The sequence below is a fragment of the Periplaneta americana genome, chromosome 7, assembly GCF_040183065.1.
Source record: "Periplaneta americana isolate PAMFEO1 chromosome 7, P.americana_PAMFEO1_priV1, whole genome shotgun sequence".
NCBI classification, from domain to species: Eukaryota; Metazoa; Arthropoda; class Insecta; order Blattodea; family Blattidae; genus Periplaneta; species Periplaneta americana.
The window spans coordinates 4,812,501-4,835,838 of record NC_091123.1 but is presented as its reverse complement, the minus strand read 5'-3'; the positions used below and the strand labels follow the sequence as shown (position 1 = coordinate 4,835,838).

The 23,338-nt window shown below is 34.9% G+C and overlaps 2 protein-coding genes across 4 annotated transcripts in view; both read left to right on the top strand.

Annotated features, from left to right (window-relative positions):
• Positions 1–10,766, top strand: part of LOC138702829 (vesicular glutamate transporter 1-like) — a 107,546-nt gene extending 96,780 nt beyond the window's left edge. For all 3 annotated transcript variants that reach the window (XM_069830144.1, XM_069830143.1, XM_069830142.1), the window contains exon 10: positions 4,368–10,766. In XM_069830144.1, the coding sequence (XP_069686245.1) occupies positions 4,368–4,520 (153 nt within the window). In that variant the 3' untranslated portion in view covers positions 4,521–10,766. The remainder of the gene's footprint in view (positions 1–4,367) is intronic.
• A 554-nt stretch (positions 10,767–11,320) lies between these two features.
• LOC138702828 (glutamate [NMDA] receptor subunit 1-like) lies at positions 11,321–17,188 on the top strand. The gene has a single exon (XM_069830141.1). It carries the CDS (start codon positions 12,892–12,894, stop codon positions 14,737–14,739), a length of 1,848 nt encoding a protein of 615 aa, XP_069686242.1. The 5' UTR covers positions 11,321–12,891; the 3' UTR covers positions 14,740–17,188.
• The last annotated feature ends 6,150 nt before the right edge of the window (positions 17,189–23,338 follow it).

Here is a 23,338-nt window from a genome sequence, read left to right as displayed (position 1 = left end):
TAAGTAGGCCTACACCTGATACCACTTTTCGAGAATCAATCAATCTTCTTAATGTATCCTGCTGTTTGCTGATAACATAAAGTCCACTATAGTCCACTATAGTCTATTCAGTTGTTGTTTTTCACGAGAAATGAGGGGTATTTTGATCGGTGTTCATTACAGATGCCTGTTGCTAGTAGCCAGAGTTGGGGTGTAGTCAATATATACTGAAGGGCTGTGTCTTCTGCAACTGGTACTGATGATTTTAATTTACTTCTTTTGTGGTTTATGGATGGACAGTATAGAAGAATGTGTTCCAGATCTTCATCATGATTATTACACCACAGACAAGTAGGATTGTAGAATTATTCCAATTTAGAAACAACTAAGTAAACTAAAAGAACTCCAAAAGGAAATAACATTTCAATGGATACCTAGTATACCTGGAAACGAGAAAGTCGATAAACAGGCAACATATTTGGAACCAAGACCTCTTCAAGTGATATCTCTATCCAATGCTTTTGCTTCAGTAAAGTCTCATTTTACAAACCTATGGATCAACAATTGGCTCTCTTCTGACAAAGGAAAAATTTTACAGTCTGTACAAAAGAAACCAAATGACCTGGAAATGTACAAAAACTTGCCCAGACATGTTCAAACATTTTTAACAAGAGCCAGAACAGGTCACATTGTCACTCAATTGTACCTACACCGATTTCACATTTCTGATAATCCTACTTGTCTGTGGTGTAATAATCATGATGAACACATTCTTCTATACTGTCCATTCATAAACCACAAAAGAAGTAAATTAAAATCATCAGAACCAGTTGCAGAAGACACAGCCCTGCAGTATATATTGACTACACCCCAACTCTGGCTACTAGCAACAGGCATCTATAATGAACACCGATCAAAATACCCCTCATTTCTCGTGAAAAACAACTGAATAGACTACAGTGGACTTTATGTTATCAGCAAACAGCTGGATACATTAAGAAGATTGATTGATTAACATAATAACACAATGAAATATGCATGCATGAAACTTTGATGCAGAATACAGAATATATGAAGTTTAGATACGAAATTATTTGCAAATATGAAATTATATTACAACATAAAAGATAAAAGAAAATTGAGTCAGTGATAAGTAACCTTCTTTAACATTGTAAATTAAGTGTTAATGAAAATGAAAATGTGTGTAGTTGAAACTTATGTCATCATATCATACCCTCAAATCAAGATTATCCTGAGCTCCATATTCATCAAGATCATTTTCCACAACACTTTCTTCAATAATGGCAATTTCACCATTAATAATATCCTTGTAGAACTTGAGGGTTACATTTCCCACGTCACTCATCAGTCGTCACAGATGTATTTTTTTTTTTTTTTTTAATCTTTTGGTTTTGCCACTGGGAAGCAATGTTATCAATTCAGATCACAAGAAAAAAATTTAAATGTACTTTAAAATTACAGGAAAATGTTTTTTTCTTTATAGTCCCAGCTGGTATTATAAAATTTCTGTGTTGACAGTAGTATGGAGTATGAACATATGAAGTTTTAGAACAAATTGAGCATTTGGGTCATCTAGATAAATAAGAGCATATGAAGTTTTGATTCAAAATGGCCATTCTTCATGTATGAAGTTTTGAAACAAAAAGACTGAATGTCTCATAAAGTTTTAGAACAAAACCCATACCGGTAAGTTATTAAAAAAAAAAAAAAATCTTAAAAATCAGATTTGACACAAAGACTTATTGTAATATTATGCTCGAGTACCATCTGATACTCAGTTTTTTTTTAGTTTTTGCACTCATCAAGTTTTGGAACTCACCGCCTCAAGTGTAAAATTATCCTAGAGCTACTAAAATAAACATTCATGTGTTATGGTTTGTGTTTATGTAGGCCTACTAATTTTAAATTTTGATTAATGATTATGATATTGATGATTGAGACTGTGATGAATCGTGGTATGCAAATTTTTAATGGGAGCCATGAAAAATCCCAGTCAGATTGGCCGACCATGGGGTTTGAACCCGATACCTCCTGAATGCGAGCCTCAAACAATATATTCTCAACCAACTCGTTCGGTAGTTCGTATATTATGTAGCTTTATTGTAGAAGCTTTTACACTAAGTAATTTGAGCCGTGTAGTTGCAAAATAAGATATAGTTGGACCATTGGATCTGTTCCCCCGTAAGGTATGCGAACTGAACTCTAATTCCTTCTCAGTCTCGGTAATTCATTTCTCTCCCTGCATTCCTATCTCTCTCTTTTCTATCTCTCTCCCTTTCTGTCCCCCACTACTCACAATTTTGAGCCTTCTTGCGGGACAGTTTACAACATTTGCACTTGCAGTCCAGTGTTGTCAACTCAACATGAAGACTGTAGCACGGAGTGGAGAAAGAAATATTATTAAGTACGTAATAGCATTTTGCGATGAAGAGAAACAAACAGGTCAATATCTGTTTCCTATAAATCAGGCAACGAAAATAGCAGCTGATATCACAGGTGAGGCTTATTTTGTTTTAATTGATTATGTATTAAAATTACTTACTTAACTAATACTGATAATACAACATTTTATGTAATTTATATAGACAGGTCAGAACTCCTAACAAAGAAATCAGGATAGAGGGAGTCTGTGCAGGAGATGAAAAGCTAGAATCACCAGAGAAGAACAGACCAAGGGAACTTTTAATTATTGTAGATGATATGAACCGATGTATTTTAAGAAGTAAGATACAAGAATTTTATACTGTGCAGAAAGAAGTTTCAACATTGAAGAAATTACTGAAGCTTGCGAGAGAAGCAATAATTTCCAAGGTTGGAGAGAAAAACTTCGGAAAGTGATTCGAGACATGGGATTTAGGTTTAAAAAATGTAGAAATGCAAGATGTATTTTGATTGAAAGAAATAATATTGTAGCATCGAGGACCAGTTATTTATGACACCGTTTGACGGAAGTTCGGCAACATCCCTATTCGGCAAGGTTCGTGGCCTGCTGTTTAACGTGGTGGGAGGAAAGCGGGTGGAATGGAGTGAGTACAGGCGTTAACTTTTCCAAGAACGACGACAGCGCTGAAGGGGCACAGATCCGATGGTCCGACAATATATCACTTTTTTTTTTTTTTTTCGAAATGAGTTAATGTTATATTTCATATCTTCATATGATTCTACAACTGCTGTAGCACTGTTATGCTACAAAGCCAGATACATCACATGGATTTGTGTGATGAAAGAATAGTATTGGTTGCAAATCCTTGGTTCCTTGCAAACGTTTTTTCTTCATACTGAAAAATTATGTTTTAGTGATGTATCTGATTTTGCAACTAAACCCCTCATTTGATATTTCTAAGATTTGTGTGATCGTTATTGTTTTGTTTCTTAATAATAATAATAATAATAATAATAATAATAATAATAATAATAATAATAAAAATAATATATATATACACACTTCTTGATTACACAACTTTTAACACTGTATCACTTCGGAATATGTATGGTAAGACTTTCTTGTGTTAAATTTCAACGTACCTCGTTTACATGTTTGACCTATTTATGTGTCATCTTCAGAACTGGTCGTTGTTGGTCTTGGCGCCACTTGTTCTGTTTCCTGTGAGGGTGTGTTCCTGTGGTATAGTGTAGAGTCAAAGAATGTGTACGTTTTGAAGTTGAGTTGTGTGTTGAGAATATCGTTGGGGTGTGTTTTCGTGTGTCTGTATATTTCATATTGTTCTAGTGTGAGTTTCTGGCTTTTTGGTTGGATGTGCAGAATTTCCATGTCTGTGTTGATGTCTCTGTGGGTGTGGTTAGCATTTTTGATGTGTTCTGCATATGTGGAAGTGTTTTGTAATTTTGTTATGGCTGTGATGTGTTCTTTGTAACGTGTTTGAAATGATCTGCCTGTCTGTCCTATGTAGAAGTTGTTGCAGGTGTTACATTTGAGTTTGTATACGCCTGTGTGGTTGTATTTGTTTGTTTGTGTGTTGAGATATTTTTGTAGAGTGTTATTTGTTCTGTATGCAGAACACGTCACAAATGCTAACCACACCCACAGAGATATCAACACAGACATGGAAATACTGCACATCCAACCAAAACGCCAGAAACTAAACACACTAGAACAATATGAAACAGAAACACAAAAACACACCCTAACGAAATTCTCAACACACAACTCAATTTCAGAATACACACACTCTTTGACTCTATACTATACCACAAGAACACACCCTCACAGAAAACAGAACAAGTGGCGCCAAGACCAACAACGACCAGTTCTGCAGATGACCCATAAATAGGTCAAAACATGTAAACGAGGTACGTTGAAATTCAACACAGGAAAGTCTTACCATATATTTATTTTATTTCTGCAGAGCTGGTCTGAATGGAGAATTATCTTCTACATAACGGGTGGACTGTCTCTCGGTGGTGTTGTTTTCTACGCCATTTTCGGGACAGGGGAACAACAGAGCTGGGCATTGGATGAGCAACAAAGTGAAGAAGTGAATAAAGCAGACACGAATTGAGGGGTGTTCTGCAATAACAAGGTATGTGTAAGAAGGGGGTGTTGGCAGTAGATAAAACTAACATTGTTTTCATTAACAAAGAAAGACCTTTGCAAATCCGCGTTTTTGAATTGGTATTATTGATAGTTTATATGTATAAGTTTCATGTATTATTCGTCAAAATCTCGTTATTGAATTTGTTATTCTGATACAGTAATTGTATGTGTACATACCTTGTTATTGCAGAGCACCCCTCAATTGTTTCGTAGGTCAGGTAAAGCAGTAATAAAAAGAATGAACGGGTGGAGTAGACTTGAAGGACTGAAATGTGTGGCTGTGAAACAAATTGGAGCTGTTGCTTCAGAGATTGTTCATAAATGTGGATGATTTTTTATTTATATTTTTAAATAATTGATTAAATGGCGATCTTACTCGTGTTAATTATATAAGCATGTGTGGCTTACAGCTGTTTCGGTGCTACTTGACACCATCCTCAGAGCCTTCTGTGTCTCGGCGTCATCTCAACTTCGCTGCCTGTTGCGTTCGTGTGATGAAGAGTTGAGTCAAATAGTGTGTGTGTTCTGAAATTGATCTGTGTGTTGCAATGGCGTATGCTGAACCTGGAGTTTGGGTGTTCTGTTGAAATATATAGTTGGTCTATCTCGCACAATTATTATAGGCCTAAGTGAAATATCGGGTCAACATTAACTGCCATTTTTAATATGTAATTTAGTATTATTTATTAATAATAAGTATGGGGCGGATGTTGACCTGAAATCTACTTAAAATGATCATTAAAATGCCCTTAAACTAATGGAAAAATGGCATAAAATTAAAAGAAAATGATATTTAAATATTATTCAAAGTACTCGCACCAAAACTTCTTAAAAATTAGTTATCTTGTTTCAATGACTGCCCTGCAAATGCCGGAGAAAGGAGGCAACTACAAATAACGTTATTCAAAATTGTATTATTTATGATCAAACAATAACCATGCCCAGCAAAATAACCTGTTTGAAGTTCCACAACCCGCTAACTATTCTACATTTCCATATTGTGAAATAGAAAAATGTCTAGTGTATTGTTCGCTTTTTGTTTTATATTGTTGCACTAAATTCGGAAGTGGCGGGGTAGGTCTATCCTTATTCACTAGATGTAATTTCTCTCCTAGTGGGCGAGAAGAGAATGGTTTTTGTAAAAGATCTTTTACAGTGTACATTTGCAAGTGCTATTATCATTAAATAAGTGAGTAGCTTAATATCAAAGACGGACATCTGACCTCAATCGAAATTTAGATAGCTGTGGTTTTTTATACAATTTTTCATGTTCTTTACAGTTATAGTGAAACCATATGCAAACTCTAACACTATATTTATAAAATAAATTGTGTTAAATATTACAAAGAACACTGTGAATTAAAAATATGCTCTAGATCAAAACTATGGAGACGACAGATGTCCGTCTTTGATATTAAGCTACTCAAGTAATTTAAATTGTTCACCTGCGCTGGCACACAAGTATGAACCCTAGTAAAACCTAAACACAGTAAATTCACGTAAACACACACGTCAAACACAATATTTTGTAACGCTAGTGACAAGTTGAACTGCCTGTATACAGGACGACCTGCGAGCTTGAGAGAAGCGAGTATCCCCACCATGCCACCTTGCGCGCGTAGAGAATTATAGCAGTAACTCTCAGCAGGGGATGTTCTTTTGTACGGACAGGACAACCAGACCAGACCTCATCCCACTTCGTCAGACAGAGCGTACGTTATAAAACGAAAGCCGTTCTGGGGACAGTGTGCACATTCAACCAGCAGGCATTTAAAATATTTAAATGGTAATGAATTAAAATTAGTCTTGAACTATATACGTCAACTTCCAATGAGATTACCACGCATTTAAATTGTGATAAATTAAAATTATTGTTGCATTATATAAAACAACTTAAAATAAAAAAATGAGATTACAGAATTTACAAGGTACGCCCCTGGTGTGTTGAGAATTTAATCGGGATGTGTTTGTGTGTCAATATATTTCATATTGTTCTAGTGTGTTGAGTTTTTGGTTTTTGGGTTGTATGTGTAGGATTTCCATGTCTGTATTTATGTTATTGTATGTGTGGTTAGCATTAGTTATGTGTTCGGCATATGTAGATGTATTGTGTCCTCTGGTTATTGCTTTAATGTGTTCTTTGTATCGAGTTTGGAATGATCTGCAAAAACCAGAGGACACAATACATCTACATATGCCGAACACATAACTAATGCTAACCACACATACAATAACATAAATACAGACATGGAAATCCTACACATACAACCAAAAACCAAAAACTCAACACACTAGAACAATACGAAATATACAGACACACTAAAACACACCCCGATAAAATTCTCAAGACACAGATCAATTTCAGAATACACACACTATTTGACACAACTCTTCATCACACGAACGCACCCACACAACAGGCAGCTACGTTGAGATAGCACCGAGATCTAGTACGCTCTGAGGATTCATTCATTCATTCATTCATTTTATTCCATAGATCTTACATGAGCAATGAAGCTTTAAGATGTGGAACAAGTCAAAATTTTACAATATTACAATTACAATTTTTTACAAATTTTTACAGTTTTACAATTTAGTAATTTTCTACAATTTTTACAATTTTGTGCAATTTTTTACAATATTTTGGCGAGATGTAGTGAGATGAGGTGAGGTCCGAGGATTCGCCAAAATATTATCTGGCATTTGCCTTTTGGTTGGGGAAAACCTCGGAAAAACCCAACCAGGTAATCAAATAAAAGGGGGGGTAATCAAATCAATGGGGTTGATGCCAAGGACTCGCCATAGACCATCTGGCTTCAGTCCTACGGCTGTGGAAAACCTCCCAAGAAACCAAAGTCCAAAGGGGGATCCAACCCAAGCCCGAACGCAGCTCCGGATCAGCAGCCCAGCGAGTCTGCCGACTGAGCTACATCGATGGCTCTACTAAAAGTATACAATACATAGCCAATCAGATTATTAAATTTACAAACGCAAACGATCATTCATAAGTTGAGCTGTATGTATAATACTAAACAAGTAAGTTAATTAAATTTAAGGCATAAACAATTCAACCAGTTGTGATATACAGAAATTGATAATACATATCATGCAAACTACTAAAAATTACAAACACAAACAATTTATCAATAGAGCTATACAGATTACTATTCAATTTAAAGCATATACAATTCATCGGCCAAAACTATACAAATATATACAATACAAAGTAAGCAGAATAATTTAATTTACATGAATACTTTCATTAAGCTATACAAATTTGTGCAATTAATATCAAGTAGATTAATTCAATTTATAATCATAAATATTTGGCCTATATACAATTCATCAGTAGAGCTACACAGACTAGTAATCATTTTAAAAGCATATACAATTCATCAGCCAAACTATACAAACATATACAATCAAATTAGTTCAATTTACAAACTTATTTTCGTTAAGCTATACAAAATTGTGCAATTCATATGAAGTAGATTAATTCAATTTATAAGCTTAAACAATTCATCAGTTGACCTATACAGTATACTATTCAATTTACAGTACATACAATTCATCAGTTATGCTAAACAAAAATATACAATGCATAGTAAACAGATTAAGTCAATATAAAAACATATTTTAGTTGAGCTATATAAAAATTGTACATGTCATTTAAGTAGAATAATTCAATTCACAAGCATAAACAATTCATCAATTGTGTAGAAGGTATGAGGATGGTGTCGAATAACACCGAAACAGCTGTAAGCCACACATGCTTACACAATTAACACGAGTAAGATCGCCATTTAATCAATTATTTATATTTAAGTGTTGAAAGTAGTGTACGAAAGATTCAACATGGATTATATTTTTACTTGTATTTTGGTGAAGCCAATGTTTTGAAATTGTATAGACCTAGAATCTTGTGAATCTTCGGTGCATCTGAGCCTTGGAAATTGACTGGCACATACCGGGTAGGAAGCCATGCAATTGTCACTAAGATGGAATGCATGCATCGCAACTCAACTGGTTGTTTGAATGGTTTGTGGTCTCACATTGTCCTGTTACAGAGAATTCTATTTCCATTAACTAATGCCGGGTACCTCTCTATCAAAACTTCATGAACTCGTTCTAGCTGTTGAGAATAAAGATCCACATTGACTACACGTCCGTTTGGAATAAACTCCCTGTAAGGGCTGGGCAAAATACTGACATCCAAGTATTTCAAATACAAATAGAAGATACTTCAAAGAATAGTATTTGAAATACAAAAACAAAATACTTTTAAAAAATTAACCAAAATACATTTGTAATTCAAATAATCGATACAATATATAAAGAAATAATAATAATAATAATAATAATAATAATAATAATAATAATAATAATAATAATAATAATATTAAACTGCCCTCCATTGTGGGTAGCCCTTACGGACTCAGTATATCCTCAAAAAAAATTATTATACATATGTAAACATAGATATTAAATTTTAAAGAAGGGAAACAAAGAAAAGGGCGTGAAAAATTACAGTTGCTATTAATGTGGCACCATGTGATTAATTAGGATTTCGTAGGATTTTTTAACACAATTATCACAATGTCATCCCTCAGAGATGTTGGCAGAGCAAACTGCCGTCCTTCAAGTTTTGGATTTGGATTTGAAGAATGAACTTTTGTCTTATTTGCCTGCCCATTTCAGATGTGCTAACCATACACTTAGTTTTCTTGCCACAACTGATTTCCTTAATGCCATAAAGAAATCTCCAACAGCATCAAGGATCCATCACCCAACACTCGCTAAATGTTCAGCATTATGGAATGCGTCTAGGAGACCCAAATCCTCAGAAATTATATCAGATGTCTTGAATTATTCATTAAAGTTTAGATTTTCAGTATCTAGCCTGAAAATGACAGCAAATTTAGCAGCTGTTCGTTCCGTTCCCGGCAGATCAGTATTTACAACTTCAAAAACTACAGAAAAGAATTCAATTGCAATGGATACCTGCACATTGCAGAATTGCTGGAAATGAAACTGCTGACTTTCTTGCCAAAAAAGGATCCAATTTAATTCAGAATACAAATACAAGCCTACCTTTTACATCCATCAAAAGACTAATTAAAAATAAATATAAAATCAAGCAAAACCAAGCACTATGTACCAAAGCCAAAGATAAAAAATGGAGCATTTTAATAAAAAAACCAGAAATTATTCCAGAAATCCCACGTAAATCTGGAGTAGCAAAATTCAGACTGCTTACAGAACACGATTATTTGGCCAAACACTTGAATAAAATAGGAATTTACATAAATCCAAATTGCCCTCTATGCAACAAAGAAGAAGAAATGACTGAAGATCATCTCATAACCTGTGAAGTTCTACCTGATGGATCCACCACAGAGAAATATTGGAGAGCAAGAACGCTAATGGCTTCGTTGCCAAAGCCCGGCATTAGATAACAACAACAACAACGTAACAATACTTTGGGGCCGAACCGATTTTATTTGACGACGACTTTGGCAGACTGACAGGGATCGAACCACTGTTTTGAGGTGTCAGGGTTACAGTAATATACCTATTTTTCATCACATATGATAATATATTGTCCTGATAATCTATACATTAAAAAGAAATCTTTATGGCTTCACCAGTAGGATGGATAAACATGAGTATAATACTCGTAATAAAGAAAAACTGGACATAACATTTTGCAGACTATCCAAAGTTAAAAGTAGTCCTTATATCCTGGGCTGTAGGATGTTGAACATGTTACCACAGGAAGCACAGGAAGTGTCACTATACAGATTCAAAGTAAAAGTGAAAACGTGGCTTCTTAGAAACCCATTCTATTCTGTGTAAGAATATTTTGAATTAGAAAATCAAGCTGTAGAGATTTTTTTAGGTTTCTTTCTCTGAGTTTTATTATTATTTTGTAATATATTAGGAAATTCTGATAAATTGTTAAGTTAATTCTTGTTTTATTGTATATAAACAGAGCATATCAAATAATATTTGTGTTACTATTTTCATCTAGATATTATGCTATTTTTGATAATCTTGACTGTCAATTGTAAGCTCTAAGGAGTATTTGTGATCATTTTGTTTTATCTTTAGTGGTGTAATAAAATATTCTCATTTTAGTACGATAATTTCACACTTTGTAATTTGACAATGTCATTAGCTTTTGCTATAACGACAGCTAATAAATACTATACTATACTATACTATACTACTATACTATGATCCATGGGATTAGCGATAAGCTGATGATAGATATCCACTCTGCGTTGAGCCTGTTAAGGTGTCAATTCATGAGGTACAGATCTACAACTTCTGTATGATTTTCTAAGCATCTCAATGTGATGATGAAGCACCAAATTCTTCTGACAACCTACGAGTAGTTTTTGGTAAATTTCTTCCAAAACCCTGCGTGTATTCTCAATATTCAATACGTCAGGTCTTCCAATCTTGAATGTCTCCTGTAGATAATACTGTAAAAATTTAATGTAAATTAATTCAGTACCGTAGTTTTAGAGAAAAATGCACTTTAGTTTGAAAAATATCAACTTACAGAAAACCGTGTTTAAAGAGGCCACAATATACAGGGCATATCAAAAGTCCGGTAACACTTTCAATATTTATTACACAAAAATTACTAATGATAGCACTTTCAAACACACGTCAGTTAAAGTCAAACTCTCAAAGTTCTGTTTACATCTTACAGAGATTCAATGTGTGAACCACGAGTGACTCGGCAGATGTCCAAACGATAATCAAACTCTTCCCACACCCTTTTCAACATATCCTCTGTGACCGTGGCGGCAGCTTCTCGAATTCTGGTTTTTAGTTCCTCTAAATCACGTGGCAAAGGCGGTACAAACACACGGTCCTTTAGGTACCCTCATAGAAAAAAAGTCACATGCAGTCATATCGGATGACCTTGGTGGCCATGTCATGAAACATCTGTCCCTCACTCCAGCACGTCCTATCCAACGATCAGACATCTCCGTATTCAGGTAAGCACGAACTGCATTGTGGAAATGTGGCAGAGCCCCATCTTGCTGAAAGATCGAGATCTTGTCTAAGTTGAGGCACCAACCATTGCTCCAACATGTCCAGATATGAATGTCCAGTCACAGTAGCCTCAATGAAGAAGAAAGGTCCGTACAGTTTTCGTTGTGACAACGCGCAGAAAACATTCACCTTTGGTGAATCACGCTCATGTTCAATGATTCTGTGAGGTTTCTGTGTACCCCAAACACGACAGTTGTGCTTGTTAATTTTCCCACTCGTATGGAATGTCGCTTCATCGCTGAAAATTAAGCGGCTGAATAAGTCATCATCGTCTGCTACGAGTTTTCTTGCCAGCTACAACAACAGGCAGCAAAGGTGAATGTTGGATAGGACGTGCTGGAGTAAGAGACAGATGTTTCATGACATGGCCACCAAGGTCACCCGATATGACTGCATGTGACTTTTTTCTATGAGGGTAACTAAAGGACCGTGTGTTTGTTCTGCCTTTGCCACGTGATTTAGAGGAACTAAAAACCAGAATTCGAGAAGCTGCCGCCACGGTCACAGAGGATATGTTGAAAAGGGTGTGGGAAGAGTTTGATTATCGTTTGGACATCTGCCGAGTCACTCGTGGTTCACACATTGAATCTCTGTAAGATGTAAACAGAACTTTGAGAGTTTGACTTTAAACTGACGTGTGTTTGAAAGTGCTATCATTAGTAGTTTTTGTGTAATAAAATATTGAAAGTGTTACCGGACTTTTGATATGCCCTGTATATTGTGTTAGAGAGCAAGTTTTATACTCTTTGTTTGAAACAAAAAATGGAAAATTGAGTTTTTGACCCTTACTAGCCAGTCCCCTCTATCAGATTTATGTTGCTTTGCAAGATGTAGCCTAAACACTTTTTTTGTTTCAATTTAGTCTATTCCAATTTTATTCATACTACTTCTTTTGATGTTGAAGAGCTTGGCAGTTTTCTTTCTGCTAAAAGCTGATCTGTGTTTTTCTCAGATAACAACAAATTTGTGTGTTTAATTTTTGACTCAATTTTAATAAGACAAATTTCCATACAGCTCGTTTCTTCGATGCCGTTATCTGACATTGATTGAAAAAATTGAAGTGTGTTTTCTGTTCCTGTGTTTACTTCGTTACACATGAATAGTTATAAAGGATTTTCGATCAATTGGCTAAGTGATTGAGAAGCCATTTGATAAATTAGATTAAATGCAATGCCTGCCCGTCAATTGAGTTGCATCGATTTTTATGGACATAAATACTTGATACAATCTTGGATGTTTCAGTTCATACCGTTGTATTATAGGAAATGCATTGCTTTGAAATTAAAGTTGTGGCATATTTATTAGTTTTGTCACCATGGTGTGGTATCACTGCTTTACCATTAATATTTTCTAAGGACACAACATGTGAATTAAATGAAATAATACTCGAGTACATAGACAAAGGTATTGATTACTCTAAGAATATCTATTCATTTATCTTTATATTTGAAGACACTGAGAACTGTTTGCAGGAGTTACTTGAAGATGTTCGACACACTAAAATAATAGCTACAGCAAGTCATGTTGTAAGTAACTCCACAACATTTCCAGATTTAATTGCAGCAAATAAACTGTTGGTCATTTTCCTCAAAAGATTTCCAATATCAGAATTACTGAAAAATATTCCACGTGATTCACAACAGGCTCTGTACATCATAGTGCTAACATCTGACTCTCCTAGTCCAGTTGAGATTTTTGAATTTTGTTGGCAGTTTAAGATTGTGAATGTCGTGATAGTTAGACTTCACAGAGGAGCCATAAATACGTACACGTATTTTCCATTCAGTGCTACACATTGCAGCAATGGAAGTGTGTTACGCCATCTTTGTTCTGTCAAGAATGGAACGAAAATTCAGCATTGTGATTCGCCGTGGGCAAACAAGGCAGCCAACCTCCACGGATGTGAACTGAAGCTGACAACTTTGATGTTGAAACCGGATGTATTTCTGAAGAATTACACCAACGGTACAGTGAGAATTGGTGGTATAGAGGGCCGCATTGCTTTAACTCTTGCAGATAGGATGAATTTCACAATGTCAATATTACCAGTAAGTGACGGAACTCGTTGGGGCTGGAAGAACTCCAAAGGAAAGTTAACAGGCCTTGTAGGTGACGTGGCATATGGAAGAAGTGATCTGGGTTTCTCACAGGTGCTCAGGCATTACGACAGGTATAAGTATTTGGATTTTTCCACAACATACAAAATGGAGTATGTGACGTGGGCAGTTCCAATAGATGCTAAACGCCCATCTGCGTACCATAGTCTTTCTATAGAATTCTCTTCAGGAACATGGCTCCTTATTGGTTTTGTACTGTTTATATCAGCAGGAATATTAAATTTTTTGAAACGAAATAATATTACAGATCAAAATCTGGTTCGAGACTTTTTCGGTGCTTTGTTTTTCATTAATATTTCTTTCATAGGCGCCCCTGTTGTCAGATTGCCGCGCTCTGTTGCTATCAGGATCTTTTATATCACATTTCTCTTCTTTTCTTACATTTTATCCGTGGCATACCAAGCTGCTCTTGGGAGCATTATTACAGTTCCGTGGCATACAACTAATATTGAAGAAATTGAAGAAATTCTTAACACGAACTGGAAGATCACAGGCAGCAAATCTGTTTCTCTATTCCTGAATTTTTCACGTCTTGAAGACAAAATTGCAGCACGAATATTCAAGAGGTTTCAGATCATGGACACAACACGAGCTCTACACCAGCTGGTAAAACACAGAAACCTTGCTGTTATGTTGAACAATGGCTTGCTGGCGTATTACCTGGTAACAAATTTCACCTCAGGAGGGACTTGTGGCTATCATATCTTGAAAAAATTTTATTTGGTAATATATCCAGCTTTCGTGTTGAGGAAGGCGTCACCCTACACACAGCAAGTGGACACCATCATACAGAATTTGTTTGAAACTGGATTTGTGAAGCACTGGAATGATCAGTTCAGTCCTCCAGTTCAAACAGTAACATACGTAGATAGCGGCTTTTCATTGGTACATCTAGCTGGGGCTTATGCTGTGTTCTTCAGTGGTATTTGCACTGCATTTGTAGTCCTACTGCTCGAAAGATTTCACTATTGTGTTTACAATAAGAGATTTAATTAAAGAAATGAAATTGCTGGTTGTTCGGTTAAAAAGAAAGGGAAAAGACTCGTTTTCCAGAATTCCAGTGCACATAGTGTAAGTAATAACAAAGAGTAGATATGCTACATTACAGTATAATATTGAAAAGCATTGCTTGAAGATTCTTTTCATCACTGGAGCAAATTGAAAAGTAGAGGTTTGGAAGTTGTTTTCTATTCTCACTGGAAGAAAGGTAATTCGTGGATCTCAACCAAAAAGGGATTTTCGAGCAGTCAGTGGACGCAAGCCATTAAGATGAACTGTAATACAATACCTGTACGTACTCTCCCTGACTCAACCCGTTGCAGAAGATGCGACGAGCAAGAAACGCTTCCTCACGTCTTGGGTTTCTGCCGTCATGGAGAATTGCTCCGAATCAACAGACATAATACTGTTCGTTCTCTCATCGCAGCTTCAATCCGTCAGAATGCTTCCTATGAGGTTTATGAGGAGGTTGGTTGCGTGTCTTCTGATGGCTCTACTAGACGGGCTGATATCATCATAATTGATCGGCAGAAGGATAAGGGTGTCATTCTTGATCCCACAATCCGTTTTGAGATGCATGAGCAACAGCCACAAGAGGTGTGTCGTGAAAAACAAGTCATATATGAGCCTTGTCAGCATCTTGGAGCACAATACCACATCACACATTGGACAGTTTTTGGGCTCATGTTCGGTGCCCGTGGCACGATCCCACGAGAAACTTTAAATCAACTTAAACAATTTGAAATTTCTGATGCAACGATTGATGCCATAGGATCTCATGTGTTAAAATCATCCTTAGCTATAATTAGTAATCATTTGTAATCAAGAAACTTTTATTGTAAATGATTTCCTACGTTTTCATATCATTTATCGTAATGTTTTCTTTTTCCTTTCAAATTGTCACGCAATTGGTTTTCATGATTATTCTTTATGAATTGATTAGTAGGCCGATCTATTCGAACCCTTATTTAGGGCGGTTTTTTTATTATATTACAGTATTATTAAAAATTAGGACACATTTTAAACCCCTGAAACTTTCTTAAATAAGGTTAATGTAAATTGACAATTTAACCTAAATATCAGTGTCCTAGTTCAAAAGGAAAACAACAAATACCGGTATCAAATTAACACAATGTAGTTTGAAACTTATACTATATATAAAACATAATTAACAGAATTTGGATTTTTCACAGCAACATTAATCTCTAAAATGCACGTTTCTCAAAACTTTAAATTTCGAGTTCTTTCCTTTTGAACCGGGCCGTCGATATCTTTTCTGTGTTAATTATTGAAACTATGTGGGTCTTCACGCCATTTTCAAACTTCCAGAGTATAAAATAAAAATCACCGTTTCGTTCAGAAGAAAGAGGAATCAAGTTAAGAGACTTGTAGGATCGTTGTGTATATCACTAGGCCATTTGATTATCACCCTTCTGCATGGATTTTGTTGTTTAGAAATAAATGAGCGTTTCTGAATCACAATTTCACACTGATTGCAAAAATGAAATCCGTTTTCGCGTTCCACGTCAGAATTTTTTACAATTCAAAATTTTATGTTTTCAATACTTTTCGTCATCATCATCATCCTTCACGAATTAGGCCTCTGTAGACCTGTTTCGGCCCCATCTAGCAGTATTCTAAAAGGTCTTCCTGGTCGACAATGTCCTCTAGGTTTATACTGCATCATAATTTTTGGGATTCTTGAATTTTCCATTCTTCTTACATGATCTAGCCAATTGAATTTGTATCTGCTGATTTTTTCTTCTACTGACTCTACTTCTAATTGTTCTAAAATTTCTTCATTCCTTTTTCGGTCTAAAACAGTATATTCTGCTGTCCTCCTGAAAAATTTCATTTCTCTTCGTGTATTTTTTCTTTAATGTCCAAATCTCGCTTCCGTATAAAAGGGAGGGTAATGCTAGTGTATTATATATTTTTATTCTTGCAGATTTTTGTACTAATTTAGCTTTTAATGTATTGTTTATTATTCCCAGAATTTGTGTAAATTTGGTAATTTTCTTGTTCACATCTTTTTCATTTTGATAAGATATTTCACAACCCAGATAATTGAAATTTTGTACTTGTTCGAGGCATTGGTTATTGTGTATTATCTTACTTCTGACTGGGTCTTGTCCTAAAAATGCCATTACTTTTGATTTTTGTGCTGAAATTCCCATCCCAAAATCTTTCAATATTTTATTTTATATATATAATCCTCTTTGTAAATTATCCTCTGAATTGGAAATGATGACCTGATCATCGGCATAGAGTAAGGTATTTAATGTTAGAGCGTTGGTTATTTTGATTCCTGATGTGTAGATGTGTTTCCATTTTAAAATAATTTCATTTATATAAATATTAAATAAAGTTGGTGATAGTGGACAACCTTGTCGAACTCCATTATTAACAAAACAAAACAAAATATGTTCACATACACTACCTGGAATGTTAGAGGGATCAATATTTTTCGTAATATAGTAATATTAGAGTGTGCTTCTCGTTTGTTAAAAAGGCATGACAGCTTGTAATTTAAAATTTATTACTTAAAATGTGACATAATATATTTCGTTACGTTTGTATTTGATATTTATTAAAATTTACTGACTATATCCGCCCTTGGGGGATGTACAAAATTGTATCCTCTCCCTTAAAATGAATCGAGGTTAAGACATATGTTGTTTAATGTTGGAGATTTTTATCTTTCTGCACCCAACCTTATCTATAAACAGGAAGTTGAAATGTTTAGTGTCTCAGGTCATAAAAAATTATGAAGGAAATATTTACTCTTTTAGAGATTGCTATTAAAACTAACAATGAATTAGAGAAATGACATAGGGTCCCTGTATATATATATATATATACAGACGTGGACAAATTATTAACAAAATTGACAATTTGTATGATAATTCTGTTTACAAAATTTGACTTTTCAATTTAGACTACAGTTGACAATTTTGCATATTTCTATCATTACAGTAGATAGAAATATGCAAAAATGTCAAGTGTAGTTTAAACTGAAGAGTCAAATTTTGTAAAAATATATAATAAAAATCTTAATATTTTGCTAATAATTTGTAAATATGCAAAAATGTCAACTGCAGTCTAAATTGAAGAGTCAAATTTTGTAAAAATATGAAATAAAAGTCTTCAGTTTTGCTAATAATTTGGAAATACCCAAAATGTAAACTGTAGTCCAAATTGAAGTCAAACTTTGTAAAAATATATAATAAAAATCTTCAGTTTTGCTAATTATTTGTAAATATGCAAAAATATCAAATGTAGTCCAAATTGAAGAGTCAAATTAAAAAAAATATATACAATACTGTACAAATCTTCAATTTTGCTAATAATTTCGAAATACGCAAAAATGTCAACTGTAGTCTAAACTGAAGAATTATATTTTGTAAAAATATGTAATAAAAATCTTCAATTTTGCTAATAATTTGTCCACGTCTGTATATATATATATATATATATATATATATATATTTATTTATTTATTTATTTATTTATTTATGGAAGTGCAATCCAGCTTATGAGGCTACAGATTTCCTTACTGAGATAATAAACCTACCCCCTTTTAAAAGTTGTTTTAAAATTAGAGGTTCAGTTTTGTGTTGTTGGTTGTCGTATAAAAGTGAAGTGTGTGAGTTCTCATTTTTCTGCGAGAGTACAACATAATAGTGTTGTTTCATTGAAATGTTGAAACGTGGCTGTGTAAATGATCCAAATTTGTTTTGCTATATATGTGGGTCATATACGTTAGTAAAACAGAGTCAGAATATAACAGCTTTTGTAAAGAATACTTACTTTCAATATTTTGGCATTAAGTTAGGAGACCAGGACAAATCCTGGTGCCCCCATAAAGTATGTCGTAGTTGTGTTGAAGAGTTGAGGAGTTGGAAAAATGGAAGAAGGAAGTCATTGCCCTTTGGTATCCCTTTGATTTGGAGGGAATCTATAAATCATGGAGACGATTGTTATTTTTGTACAGTTAAGCTAGCTAGATTTACTGCTAAAAACAAGAAAGATATTCTATATCCTAACATTCCGTCTGCCATTCGGCCCGTACCGCATGGACCTGATATTCCCGTTCCGCTACCCCCTGAATCAGATACATCGCCATCTGCATCCAGTAGCACTGAAACTGAATCTCCAGTGGATCATACTTATGAACCAGGCAATACTAGTGAAGATAGATGTTTTAATCAAAGTGAGCTGAATGATTTAGCGAGGGATTTGAATTTGCCTAAAGAATCAGCAGAACTATTAGGTTCTAGGTTAAAAGAAAAGAAAGTATTGGCTGAAGGTACATATTTTTCATGGTACAGGCATCGTGAGAAGGAACTTGTCCCTTTTTTTTTTTTGCTGAAGAAGAAAATTTAGTGTATTGCCAAGACATCCTTGCCGTCTTAAAATTGTATAACATAATAGTACATTATGCAACGAGCCTATAATGGTAGTAATTAAGACGCAAGTATGTTTGTTTATGAAACGAGCGCAAGCGAGTTTCATAATTTTCATACGAGCGTCTTAATTACCATTATAGGCAAGTTTCATACGACTTTTTATGCTCGACCATATTTCTAACTTTAAATTATTCAGAAGTATACATTTTATTTGTATCTGGCAGAAGATCGGAAGTGAAGTGATCTTGTTCATAGCTCTTTAATTGTGAGATGTGCGCAGACGCGAAAGTATTGATTTTTTCCGAGGAACAATAATGTCATTGACCTTGATGTAATGCAGAGAATGTATAACCTGGAAATTGATTTAGAATTGAAAAACGATATGACAAATTGAATTTATTTGAATATTATTTACAATTAACGCTAATTATTATAGTAACAGAACATAACCTTCTGCGACAGTATTGGATTTCCAGCCTCCGTGACGTTTCGCTAATTCTCTTTCGATTGCATATCCGAGAATAATCGAAAACCTGAACTTTAATGAGTAGGTGTACTTTAATGACATGCATTAAAGGACTGCTACCAGGTGTATAATTACTACATTTCGGCATGGTCGAGCATAAACTATAATTCCAAAGAGTGGAGGTTCTTCATAGATTCTTCTCAGAAAAGTCTTTAACGTGTTTTGCTTCATAATGGAAACTTTGCGGACTATTGCTGGATGTTAAAAAGGGACTGCTCTGCACAACATGAGAGGAGGTCAAAGAGGAGAAAATTTGAAGTGCAATATTGAGGTAAGGTTATGAAAGTGTTTATAACTATTAATTAATATCAATTAATGATCAATTAGTGGCAAATAGCAAATTGTGGCCTAGTTTTTCTCACAAAATTCTTGTTGAAAATAATAATAATTTTTATGACGTTTCACAAAGCAATAATTTCATTTCTAGTTATTCATGAATTGTTTTTTAATTTTAGTATGTTATTTTACGACGCTTTATCAACATCTTTGGTTATTTAGCGTCTGAATGAGATGAAGGTGATAATGCCGGTGAAATGGGGATTCAACACCGAAAGTTACCCAGCATTTGCTCATATTTGTTGAGGGAAAACCCCGGAAAAAACCTCAACCAGATAACTTGCCCCGACCGGGAATCGAACCCGGGCCACCTGGTTTCGCGGCCAGACGCGCTGACCGTTACTCCACAGGTGTGGACTTCATGAATTGTCTGAAAACCTGACGTGATGGGGAAAAATGGAGATTATTTTCGAATTCAGCATAAAAAATCCGTTTAGAATCGCCTATTAGATTGAAAATAATAGAAAATAAGTTTTGAAATGCAGAACGGTGTTATTGTTAAGTTTCTATTTCTATTGTGTCTTAATGGCTTGTGTTCGTGTTACTGATTTCGATTTTATTTGATTATTTTTGATATTATTGAAAATTCGGGGCAGAAGAAGATATGACGTCTTATATTATAATGCCGTATATAAGAATTTGAACTGAATATAATAGATAATTAGCTTCATTACGATCTTCAACAACAAAATAACCAAATCCCATTCCTCACTGAAGCTGTATCTTGCTACTGTAGACAGCGCCATTTTCAAATATTCTGTAAACTACTCGCCACTGAAAGTTTACATTCTGCAGGTAACGACTAAATAAGCATTATGAGAACAGAGTCGCGGACAGGGGGTGGAGGAAATAGGGGTGTAATGTTTGCGCTCTAGGGAACACATAGGCTCTTCCATATGAAAATCGATCAGTAAAAATCCTCGCATTTTTTTATACTCTAAAATTTTTGTCCCTACTTATACAAGGTGCTGAGGGGAGTGCATCTTCAAAAATATACTATCGAAAGTCAAACGGTTTTCGTATTATTGTGCGACAAATTTAGCGTATTTTATAAAAACAAGCCTCTTTCAGCGCTCAGAACTCTGGAACCATTTACTGCAGAAATTGAACGAGAGCTCATTTTGAAGCTGACATTTGGTAGGTTATGATAAGAAGTAATCCTTATTTTTATTGCACACAGAGAGACAGATAATCTGATTTTACTTGCTTTTAGACTTTTTGACAATTTTTAAAAATGTAAAAAAAAAATATTGAGAAAAAACCTTGCATTATTAAGAGGGATTCGGCATTGTTTGCTTAGTGGTACGGCAATAAGTTTCGAGGGTATTAAATAGATTATTTTCACACGCCTGGACTTGAACGGCGCAGTACCGCACGCACTGGCCGAGAGATGAAGATAAGCGAGCATTGGGCGTCATTGTACTCCTGTGTTTATGAAAACTTGTGATAAAGCTAGCACAGCTATGACTGCTAGACGACACATCACGTGTTTGTGTCTCCTGGCCTTGCTTGTCTCGGCTAGCTCCCGTCTCAAAGTCAGCTGGTTAGTTCACGCGCGTACTATTTATTTTCTTTATTTGATATTTTCAATACTTTCTTATCAACATACCATCAGTAAAAAATATGTGTTTATTTGTACTTTGAATGCGGAATCTAATCATATATTTTTAAAATATTTTTTTGGTGGCAAAGGCGTCTTAATGAAGAAAAATCTAAATTTCTCCATTTCCATAAAAAGTAAGAAAAACTGTTTACATGTCAATATAAACTTTAATTTCTCAGAATCAAAATAAACCATGATTTTGATCATTGGCTGAAAGGGTTTCAGAGCTACAACAGTTTAAAGTTGCAAATTTTATGAAAATACGATAAATTTAAAAAAATTAAATTTAAAAACTATGAAGTTCTGATGCCTCAAACTTTGCACACAGCATTGTATCACAGTTATCTACGTACAAAAAAAGTTTCATTGTATTTAGAAATTGCAAGGTCAGTTTTCTCTATATTTCGGTCGATTTGAGATGGAATAGCTCACATGTTTGACATCCCTGTTTTAAGACACCTACTGGCAAAATAGTGCATCTGCAAGATTTTTGTCACATGAAAGACAAGTTTGTTTTACCTCCTCTATCATCCGTGAAACGTTGTAAACGAACTTTTTTGACATTCTGTATAATAAATTAAAAACTATTTTCTGTGTATTTAAGTGAAGGCTGTAATTTTCTTTCAGCTGTCTCCTGTTGTATATCGCCGGTGTATATTATTATTATTATTATTATTATTATTATTATTATTATTATTATTATTATTAACTACGGTATCGTACGTCGTGCGAGGCCGCCGTGCAAGAAGCTGGGCTGTCGTCAATAATTGAGGTCCCGGACGCGAGCGAAGAGGTCCACGCCACACCTCGTCGCCAGAGCTCTCTGTCTCGGTTTTTGTCGGCCTGCTATGGAGCCAGGTTTCGGTCCACGACCCGACAGAAAGGCGCCGCTTTGTTGTGCGACCCATAATTCTGCGATTGCGTCACGCCAGCTGATATTAATGCCTGAACTTGCCCGCGGATTAGGTTGTGCCCAAACTTTGATTTCAATGCAGATGAGTGATTAGGGATCCCGCGCAGAATTGTTTGTGCCATCAGTGGCGGCTCTGTAGGGCACTCCGCATATTCAAACCTAGTTTGTGCAAATGTTTCTTTCGCTTTTCTTTACGCCTTTAGCTATCTTTCTTCTTTTCCTTTCATTTATTGCCACTGTCTCCTTTCCCATCATCCTGTCGATGCATTAAAGCATTTTCTCTGTCCCGACCGCTTGACGAATTCCTGATTGTCTTTTTTCTTTACATCTTTATTTCTTTTCTTTGTTCATCGTTTCTTTTTCTTTGTTTTTTCTTCCGTTCTTTCTTCGTTTTTTCATTCCATTCATGATTTTAAAATCAAATGTAGGAAACAGAAAACGGATGTAGGTAAATTCTCATTTTTATATAGAACTATAAATGATTGGAATGACCTACCTGCAGCGGTCTTTGAGGGCTGTTCTTCCTTAAGGAGATTCAAGAATAATTTAAAAAGTTGTGTATAAAGTGCAAATTAAAATTAAGGTGACATTCAACATTTAATTTTTTAAGGTGACATGTATTTATCTAGGCTGACGAGTTTACTTCCTTAGTTTGAATTGTAAATTATTTAAAAATAGCGTGTAAGAGGGCCTTAGACTAGAAATGTTTAGTTTAAATGTAGTTCTGTTTATAAGTATGCATAAGGGTGTAATTATTTGACTTATTTGAACTGTTGTATCAGTGAAGCGAGGTGAGTCAGTGAAGTTAT